At 64.5% G+C, this 9,550-nt stretch overlaps 3 protein-coding genes across 3 annotated transcripts in view; 2 read left to right on the top strand and 1 right to left on the bottom strand.

Moving 5' to 3' along the window:
• Nucleotides 1–1,452, top strand: part of MNEG_6027 (hypothetical protein) — a gene marked incomplete at both ends in the record, with an annotated part of 4,237 nt that extends 2,785 nt beyond the window's left edge. Inside the window, 4 exons of the mRNA XM_014045497.1 lie at nucleotides 258–350; nucleotides 768–825; nucleotides 1,099–1,183; nucleotides 1,353–1,452. Of these exons, the coding sequence (XP_013900951.1) occupies nucleotides 258–350; nucleotides 768–825; nucleotides 1,099–1,183; nucleotides 1,353–1,452 (336 nt within the window). The remainder of the gene's footprint in view (nucleotides 1–257; nucleotides 351–767; nucleotides 826–1,098; nucleotides 1,184–1,352) is intronic.
• Nucleotides 1,453–5,757: 4,305 nt separating this feature from the next.
• On the bottom strand, nucleotides 5,758–7,689 carry MNEG_6028 (DnaJ-like protein; the record flags this gene model as incomplete). Its single annotated transcript, XM_014045498.1, has 6 exons — nucleotides 5,758–5,898; nucleotides 6,046–6,183; nucleotides 6,402–6,480; nucleotides 6,758–6,856; nucleotides 7,066–7,238; nucleotides 7,588–7,689. The coding sequence occupies 6 exons, from the start codon at nucleotides 7,687–7,689 to the stop codon at nucleotides 5,758–5,760; spliced, it is 732 nt and encodes a 243-aa protein (XP_013900952.1).
• A 693-nt stretch (nucleotides 7,690–8,382) lies between these two features.
• On the top strand, nucleotides 8,383–9,289 carry MNEG_6029 (Serine carboxypeptidase-like 40; the record flags this gene model as incomplete). Its single annotated transcript, XM_014045499.1, has 3 exons — nucleotides 8,383–8,393; nucleotides 8,709–8,810; nucleotides 9,139–9,289. The coding sequence occupies 3 exons, from the start codon at nucleotides 8,383–8,385 to the stop codon at nucleotides 9,287–9,289; spliced, it is 264 nt and encodes an 87-aa protein (XP_013900953.1).
• Between the last annotated feature and the right edge of the window lie 261 nt (nucleotides 9,290–9,550).

Here is a 9,550-nt window from a genome sequence, read left to right on the forward strand (position 1 = left end):
GGGGGGGGGGGGGGCAGGCAGCACACGCGCGCCCCATGGCCGCTGGCTCGTCGGCGCCACGGGCGAGGGGGCGTGACGGGTTTTGAGGTGCCAGCGGTAGCAGGGGTCCTACGTATGGCGCGGCACCTGTCAGGCAGTGGGCCCCGCCGCGGACGTTGGCGTGTCGTCAAACGCAGCCGGCCTGCGCTGCGCTGTGCTGCGTGCGGCGTCCTAACTTCTCCCGTGGCGCCGCGTCCGCGTCGATGACGCCACCTTAGGTGCTGAGGGGATACGTGGGCGACCGCGAGGCGCCGCCTGTGTTTGATGGCACGCTGGGCCGTGCGTTTGACATCCTGGGGAAGGGCTACCAGGTGGGTCGTGTGGTGTGAGGACGGGGTTTGGTTTGGGTGGGGTGAGTGCGCAACGGGGCAGGTGCTTGGTTTGGTTGCAAGTGTGCAGGCTGTGAGGACACTGGCGTCTGGCGATTGTCCATGAGTGCGTGTGCGCGTGCAAGCATGCAGGCGGAAGGGCGGGTACGCGTGCTTAATCGGGGTGGTGAAAGTGCTCATGGTTATGCGGACGGGCGACGAGCGTGAGCGCAAGCCTGTATGTGCGCGCCTGCGCGTGTCCGCGCGCCAACACACAACTCACACAAGCGCACATGCCAAGTGTGTGTGTGTATGTGTGTGTATGCGTGCATGCGTGTGTGCGCGTGCGCGTGCGCGCGATTGCGTTGAATTCCTGCCTGAGTATCTGAACCTAGCGCCCGCCGCTCCTCCCACCTGCAGAGGCCCCTGGAGCTTGCCACGCTCCGCCTGCAGAACATGGTCGGGGTATTGTCCAAGTGTGAGCAGAGCCAGAGGCGGTGGCAACCGGCGGCTTGCATGCCCTCCCGTGCGTCTGTCCTGCCGCGCGTGTGCCGCCTGCATCATTGCGAATTAAGTGGAGCCCCAGGGTGTTGATAGTTTTAAACATGTACTGCATGCTTGTCGCCCAAAGCACCAAATTTCAAGCCGCTGTGGACACTGGCACGATGGTGTACTGCATCGCTTGAGGAATTTGTTGCTTGGAGTGTCTGTGAGTGTACCTGCATCAATCCGTGGACGCCTTCCTCGACAGGGGGGGACCTCGCGCCGTCCGAGAAGCGGCTGCTGACTCAGCAGGGCGGCTGCATCGTCTTTGACGGCTGCGACGTCGTCTACAGGTGCAGTGGGGCCGAACCGCTGACTCGGGTGCTGCCCCTTGCATGCAGCTTTGCACGCCACACCGCACACGCCAGCATGTTTCATCGGCTATTTCACCCGTTGCTTGCAGGGGACCCTTTCTTTGCCTGTCACCCACTTGTCGCCCACCACTTGTCACCTTGTCACCAGGCATGCGGACCCCGGGATCCTGAAGTACGCTGATGTGGACGCGGTCGTGCAGGCCGCCACCCAGGCGCCTCGGAAGCTGATCGCCAAGCAGAGAGAATGAGCTGCGAGGTTGATTCACTGCATTTTGTTTTGTATTGCGGTACAATTGGTGCATGATGCGCTTAAATAGCTGCTGTGGTGGAAGTCAGCTGATAATTAAGAATTGTGCCCCAGCTGGCTTGCTGAGCAGGCGGTCGCTTGCGCTGTGCTGCGGCGCTCTGGCAATCTGCCTCACTCGCAGTCCCTGGCTCTGGCACGATGGGCTGGCTGCAAACAATCCTAGCAGCGTATATACCACACAGTTCTTGAGCAATCAACCTGAATGGAGCTCAGCATCAAGCCGCAACAAGTCACAACTGGACGGCGTCCGGTGTGCACGGATGGTCAGCAACACGCAGGCGCTCTACAGACCCAGATAACCCACAGCTCCGGGGCACGGGGAACGAATGCAGAAATGGGGTCCTTGCTTGTCAAAGGTCGTATGATGGTTGATGGGCCTGCTAGGCCTGCCCCCGCCATACGGGACTGCGAGAACGACAACGCACATATAGGCACGGAACCTGAGGAAGTGCGCGCTAGCTGGCTTACTTGCCGCTCACATCAGCGCGCGACCGGCGATGCATCCCGGCCGAATCTGTGCTGCATTGTACCCCCTTCCAGCACGGAATGCCCGCTCTGCGCCTAGAAAAACCCTGAACCCTACACCTTAAACCCTAGTCCGACTACGCTACAATGTGCGACGCAGCGCACGTGTTAGCAAGACTGCGAATGTGGATGCTGAGGCGCAGTATCGTGTCCAGCCGTGCACCGCATACGTTAGCTTGTACGCGTGATTCACTGTGCCCGCCGGCATCCCTCCGCGCCTCTGCATTGCTGATTGCGTGGTCTGCCCGTGGCGGCTGCGTGCGGGCGCTGTGCGGTCCGAGCTGGTCCAGCCGCTTTGGTTTTTGAGGCCCTGGCCCAAACAAGCCCGCCCTGTATCACGGTTTGTGCAGGCGTTGCAGCAGCATGGCAGCACGAGGACAATCCTTGCAGCTGACCTCTGGAGCCTGGAGCAGGACAAGGCAACGCACTTGGTGCGCCCCCCAGTTCTGCCGTCTATAATTGATGCGCAGCCGCCCGGCCTAGAGCTACGCTCACTTTTTGGCTCCTTCCTCTCGGCCCTCCTGTCCTGCCACCTGGATTCCAGACCCTGCTTCCCCCTCCTGCGCGGCCCCCTCCTCCCCGCAGTACCTGTGCCTGAGCCTGCTGAAGGACAGCGCCTCGTCCATCCCCGCGGCCCTCCAGCTCAGCGCACCCATACTGGTATTCCTCAGCCTCGGCCGCCTGGCGCGCGGCAGGTCAAGAGTGCAAGTGTCACGCGCACGACGAGCTCCATGGGAAGGGCCTAGGGGTCACAAACGTCAGACGGTGTTCCAGGTGTCGTCCTGCATCCCGCTGCTGTTGATCGCTAGCCCGCTGGAGAAGCCTCGTGTCATAGTGCTGCGCTGGCTGCCGGGTCACCCATGCACGGCTGCGGCGCAATGGCAGCGCTGGACCATTGGGCATCGCCACCGCCTATATATTGCGTTTTGCTCGAGCGTATCAGCATTCTTGCAGTTACACCCAACCAGGGATACGCCTTTCGTAATCCCAGCCTGGTACCGAAATACGGTACCGGAACGCCATCGATTTCAGCACCAAGACGTGCAATTTCAAGTCGATCAACGGTGAGATTGGCCTATATACATAACACAGCACTGCATAGCCCACTCCATCAACATGCGGCTGACTGCGGTTACGCCGCTGTTGGCCATCTGCGTGCCAAGCGCTGGGTGTGGGCGCCCTTGAAATATGCGCCATTTGTGCTGCCGATAAGCTTACGATACACTGCACAGCAGCGCTTCGGGATACCGTTGCATCGTAGGGCGGCTGCGGCTCGCTGCCCATGCCGTCTCGCCTGGTCCGCTGCCCGCCCCACATCCTCAGCCTGCTGACACAGCTTGCTGAGACCAATACCCACACAACTGAAGTAACACACTGATTGCGTGCCCTCGGCACACCCACCCACCCTGTCGCTATGTTCGTGTGTGTGTGCTGGACCATCACAAATGCACACGGGCTAGTTGTTGACCTGCCATCACCCCTGAATTACAAGTGGTAAAGATCCACCCCAGTCAAACCCACCTTCTGCAGATTTTTCTGGCGCAAGTGCATAGCCCTCATCAACCTTGTCGTCAAACTTTCCCACACCACAATATCCCCCCCCCCTGCAGTCATGCGGCGCATCCTCGTCAGCCTCCTGATGGCGGCCTTCCTCGTGGCGTGCGCCACCGCCGCCTCTGACGAGGCGGCGGCGGGAGCAGGTGAGGGCGGCGTTCAGGGGTTGCAAGACAGAGCCAGCCACCAGCGGGCGGCGTGGGCAGCCCCCAAGCAGACCGCCGTGGCAGGGGCGGCCAGCAAGCAGCCAACCCAGCAGGCGGTGACCTTGCGCACCGCGCCCCTCTTACCACCTTCTGAAAGTTGGCGGTGTCGGCTAACACCGTGAATTGCATCCCCCTGTGCCCTGTTGCCGCGGCCTGCAGCGACAGACACGGCTGCTGACTTCACCGGTGGGTGGTGGGATTCAACTGGGGGGGCTCTCCTTGGGGCCAGCGCTCAGACGTGGTGCTCGGGCGGCCGGGCTGAGGGGGGGGGGGGCAGCGCGACTGTAAAGCGAAAGAATGCAGCACAGATGGACGCTGGAATGCACCAACGGCCGAGTGTTGGGATGGGGCAAGCGCCAGATGCCTCCGCGCAACTCCTCAGGGCGCCTCTCTGTGCAACGTTCTCCGTCTCGCAGCACCGATCTGGCGCAGGCCACGCCCCGGCAACATGGGAGGCCCCATGGGAGGCCCCATGGGAGGCCCCATGGGAGGCCCCATGGGAGGCCCCATGGGAGGCCCCATGGGAGGCCCCATGAGACGCCTTATGGGCGGCCCCATGGGAGGCAACATGGGAGGCAACATGGGAGGCCCCACGGGAGGCCCCATGGGAGGCCCCATGGCAGGCCCCATGGCAGGCCCCATGGCAGGCCCCATGGCAGGCCCCATGGCAGGCCCCATGGCAGGCCCCACGAGAGGCCTTATGGGGGGGCCCATGGGAGGCCCTATGGGAGGCCCCATCTTCAACCCTGGCCTCATCAAGTGCCTACGCGCGCCGTGCCCCCTTACAGGATAGGACAAGACGCCCGCGCGCCACGCCCCACGTGCTGCTTGCGCGCGCCGTGCCTTGCTCGGGGGCCCCTTGCGCCGCAGGCTTGCCGAGCCCCGCGCAGCAAGAGCATCCTGCGCGTGGCCGTTGCCGTCGCCGCACCCCAAAAGCGCACGCCGCCCACTGTTGCGTCACTCTCTTGTTGCCAAGGTCCATCAGAGTTGCTTGCATGCTATTGTGTTGTAACCACCAGTCTGCTGTTTTGAATTGTAGGCCCCTAGACCCGACTGAGGCGCCGAGTGTGTGCGCCGGCGGCAGCTGAGCAGACCAGAAGGAGCGCAGTGGATGTTTACATTGGTAGATTATGTAGGCACGCATGACCAGCCTCAGGTTCAATCGTCAAATGCACGCTTGTTCACAAAGCGTGCCGAGCTGGTAGCTTGACCGGCCACACGCGCCGCTCGCCTGCATCGGCCCCCTGGCGCGCAGCGCCAGCAGGCGGGTGGTGCCACGACCAGCCAGTGCATGTGGGTGCCGCAGCGATTGACTCCGCCGCCCTCCAGTGGGGCAGCATCCTGCGTGCAGGCAAGGTGCTCGTGCGTGGCCCCATGCGACGCCGCCGCTGTCGGTGCTGCTTGTGGCCAGGATCCCTGCCCTGCATCTGCGCGTTGGGCAGCAACGGGAGGCGGGCTGCGCTTCGGAACCTGCAGTTGCCCTCAACACCTCCACGCTCCCTGGAGCGGCGCCGCCAGCCTGGGTGAGGCCCCGCCGAGCTGCCCGCGCCTGCAAGAGCGAGCCGTCAAACGCAGGCTTGACCGTCCTCATGGTTCGACACGGTACGAATGGCATGGTGCTTTACAACGGGGAAAGGCCAGGCAGGAATGTCACAAACTCCAGAAAGTGACAACTCGTACATGGGGATAAGCTGTTGCCTCCCCCCCCTCAATGAGCGCAAGCGCCGCTGAGACGCCTTCTCGCGCAAGCCATAAGCCATGGTCATAACCCCGGCAAACTAGGACCGTAACAAAGGCAGCAGTTTTCACACAAGCGTAAGTAGAACCCCAGTCTTTGAATCCGCCCACACGACATTCCCCATCCTGCCAAATGCTGTGCCTTGCTTGATGCTGCAGCTGCCGCCGCTGTGCTGAGCTCCCCGCGCTGCTGCTCCTGCTGCTGCTGGTGCTGCCTCCTGCTGCTACTCCGCATGCTCCTGCGGCTGCTCCTGCTGCTGCTGCTGCTGCTGCTCCTTCTGCTGCTGTCCCTTGAGGTACGACTTTCGCCTGAACGCCTGCGTGTCCAGCTGATCACGCGCCGCAAAAGGCGAATTGAATGACACCTGTGTGTGCAGATGTGTGTAGATGTGTCTGTATATTTGTGTATGTGTTTGTGTGAGTATGTGCGCGTGTGGTTGGTGCACGCTGTGGTTAAGGCACAGCCGGGTGAGGCCTGTGAGGCGCCTCAGGCCGCAGCCGGGAGGTACGACCGTGGCTGGGAGCCCCGCCCCTCCAGCCGATGATCTAGTCGCCGCGCCTCCGCTGCGAGCGCACGCCGCGCGCTGCTGCTGCTGCTGCTGCTGCTGCTGCTGCTGCTGCTGCTGCTGCTGCTGCTGGGCCCTGCTGTCCTGCTCAGCACGCTATCTGACTCCGCCGTGGCCACCACTCCTCCGCGTGGTGGCCACATCGATAAAGCCGTCGCCTCGCAGACCCATCACAGTCTGCTCCGACCAGAACCCCTGACGCCTCGCCGCCACAAGCCTCACGCCTCGCCTCCCTGCGCAGCTGTGCGGCAGCTGCCGGCCGCAGCGCCCGGGTCCAAACTGCCGCCAGGTCAGACCCCCACCTGGCCGTTCACGCGGTGGCCCTCCCTCAAGCTGTCCAGCCCGGCCTCCTTGAACGACCCCCACTGCTGCCCGTCGCTCCTGCATTTCGAAGTGTGCGGAGGTAACTTTGTTAGTGAGGATGCGGGCTCAAAACGCATCAATGCACGCGCACGCGGGTGCCGCGGCGGCGTGCCCAAGGGGGCGGTGGTGGCATGAGCACCGCTCGCGACGGGCCTGGGGAGACGTGCACTGCGCGCTGCGCGCGAGCACTCATCTCAAGAATGCACATGCTGGCCTGACAAGGCTCCGGTGATAATGCCAGGTCCCATGCAAGCAGCCACGCTGGTGGAGGGCTGCCGCGCAGCAGCCGCCTCACCCCTGCAGCAGCATCGCGGTTGTCGTGATGATGGGGATGGCGATGAGGCCCGCCAGAGTCAGCACCAGCAGGCTGTTGCGGCCGCCCTTGGCCGCGGCCCTGCGGGTTGCAGCGCGGCAGGGCGCGGGGGACGGGCGCTGATTCCAATCGATCGAGCACGGGGCGCAGAGCGCGGGGCGAGCTGCATGGCGGGTTGCGCGCGGCCCAGCTCGGGTCATCAAAGTGTTGCCGTCGCCCGCGTTGACGTTGCCGCACAACCTGGGGAGCATCCGCGTCCCATCCCCACTCCATGGGGGCCAGCAGCTCACTTGTAGAACTTCAGCTCGGTCTCATAGCCACCGTACTTGCCCCAGGGCACGCGCCCATCGACGCTGTTTGCGTGCCAGTACGCCTCTGCGTATTGGGGGTTTGGTGGGGACCCCGGGGGCGGCACGTTGTAGCCGGCGCGGCGGCGCAGAATGGATTCGTAGGCGGCTTTGACCTTTGCAGGGTGTGGGAGAGGGGGCATGAGTGGGGGGCATGGGATGGGCGGCTGCCAACTGGCGTTGAGGAACGACGCCGCCGTGTGGGCATTTTAGGGGATTATGGGAGACAAGCCGCCTCTTGCTTTGTTCGTACACACAGTGCGGTCTGGGCGCCGCTCCGCGCCCCCGCATCACAGACGCGGCAGTCTGCTGGTGCCGCCGCTTCAGCTTCCGTGGGCGCGATCCCCGCAAGGCCCTTCCGGCCGGGGCGGCACGCTGCCAGCCAATAGCGCAGCCGCCGCTGCCATCGCCGCTGCCATTGCAGAGAGCGGCAAGCGCATCGTTGCGGCGGACAACGGCGCTCACCTCTTTGAATTTTGCCTCTGCCGCCGGCCGCTCAAGCTCCGGCGCCTTGTCGGGGTGGTGCTGCCACACCAGCTTCCTGAAGGCCTCCTTCACCTGGCCCATTCGTCAGCAGGCGCCGCGCGGCGGTGATGGGGCTGGCGGCCGGATGCGCTCATGCGCCATGCGGCGCCCAACAACTGACGCCGCTGTCCTGTGGGCGTTCGTTGCGGTGCTCGCGTTGCGCGGCAGCCCTGCCGTTCACCTCATCGTTTGTCGCTGTTGGGGCAAGCCCAAGTGCTGCGTACGCGGCAGCCGCGGGCATGTTGCGCGGGGTAATGGTACAAGTACGCCCGGAAGGTTTGGCTGAGACGTGTTGAAATGACGCGTGTATCATACTTGTATTTCGGGGCTCTCTACGTCACACCACATTGAAGGGGTGACGCTCCAGTGCCCATGATCTGAGGCAATAATTGCTTGATCCCATCGTTCCAGGGCGCATACATAGCAACTTGCGTGGCCCCGATCGCACAGACGTGTGCTTAGGACGGCCACGGGGCGCTCACCTGCGTCCACCAGCATCACAACATGGCGGGAACGCCGGCCTTGGCGCCGCGCCTGACCACATGGCTGCTGGTCCTCCTCCTCGCCTGCTGCGCCAGCGGCGCGGCCGCCATCCAGGCTTCCCGCACGGCGCGCATGGGGCCACGCAGCGGCGGCAGCGGCAGCGGCGGCGCCTCGGGGCGCCGTTACAGTGTGCGGGCAGAGGAGGACCGGGTTGAGGGCCTGCCGGGCGCCCCAGAACCCCAAGGATTCGGGATGTTTGCTGGGTGAGCGCGCACGCGTGTGCTGCTGGAGACCCCTCTAGAATGTGTTGTAGGCGCCACAGGGCGTCCGGTGCGGCTTGAGGCCTGGCCAGACCATGGCGGCGGGCTCGGGCACACACACCAGGCAACCTTTGAACTCACCGCCGCCAGCCGCATGCACACGCCAGCCGCATGGTGGCCACATGCACTCGTCGGCCGCATGCATGCAACGCGTGCATGCTGCCCGCCCCCACTGAGTTCCGCGCCCTCAACGCGCGTGCGCCATTGACGGTCTGATCAACCCCACCCCTGCCCGTGTTCGAATCCCGTTCGCGACAGAAACGTGACAGTGGACGAGGCGGCGGGGCGCGCCCTGTTTTACGTGTTTGTGGAGCGGGTGCACTCCCCTGAGACGGCCCCCGTCATCCTCTGGCTCAACGGGTGGGGATGAGCCATAGGGATGAGTCAAGTGACTAGTGAGATTACCATGAACGCGGTGGCTGTCCAGGGTTTCGCTGCTGCGCGTTTTCTGGGCTGATTTCACTCCGAAACATGTTCAGTTGTCGCCGCCGTGCCGGCAGGCATGTGTGCAGGCAAGTGCGTGTACGTGTGGTTGCCGACGCCGCTGGCCAGCAATTGCGCACCCCTCGAATCGCGGGCCCGCGCCGCCCGCGCGCCCCTCGCCGCCCTGCCCCTCCCCGCCCGGCCAGGCCGCGCCCCGCCCACCACACCCCTGAGCCCCACCACTGCGCCTCACCCCATTTCACAGGGGTCCCGGGTGCTCGTCCCTGGGGGGCGGCTTCATGTCTGAGCTGGGGCCCTACTTCCCCCACCAGCAGGGCAACGCGCTCAAGAGCAACCCCTACGCATGGAACAATGGGCTGGTGGGTTTACGATCTGGTGATCTGGTGATCTGGTGATCTGATGGTCCCATAGCCAGCATCGCGACAGACGGCGGCGTGGAGGGTGGGTGTAGGGGTCCTCCGGGCCCTCCCGCCGCTGCGGCAGCAGACGCGCCTGTGAGGGCGCGGCGCGGCCGAACGGCCGTACGAAGTACTAGAGAGCGAGCCGGGCATATGCAGGCAAAGCAATCGCAAAGGCGGGGCCAGCCAGACCGCTCCCATGCCGTCGGGGCGCCCGCTGCCAATCGCGCCCCCCCCCCTCCCGCCCCCTGCCTGCCG

Source organism: Monoraphidium neglectum (genome assembly GCF_000611645.1).
Source record: "Monoraphidium neglectum strain SAG 48.87 unplaced genomic scaffold scaffold00946, whole genome shotgun sequence".
NCBI classification, from domain to species: Eukaryota; Viridiplantae; Chlorophyta; class Chlorophyceae; order Sphaeropleales; family Selenastraceae; genus Monoraphidium; species Monoraphidium neglectum.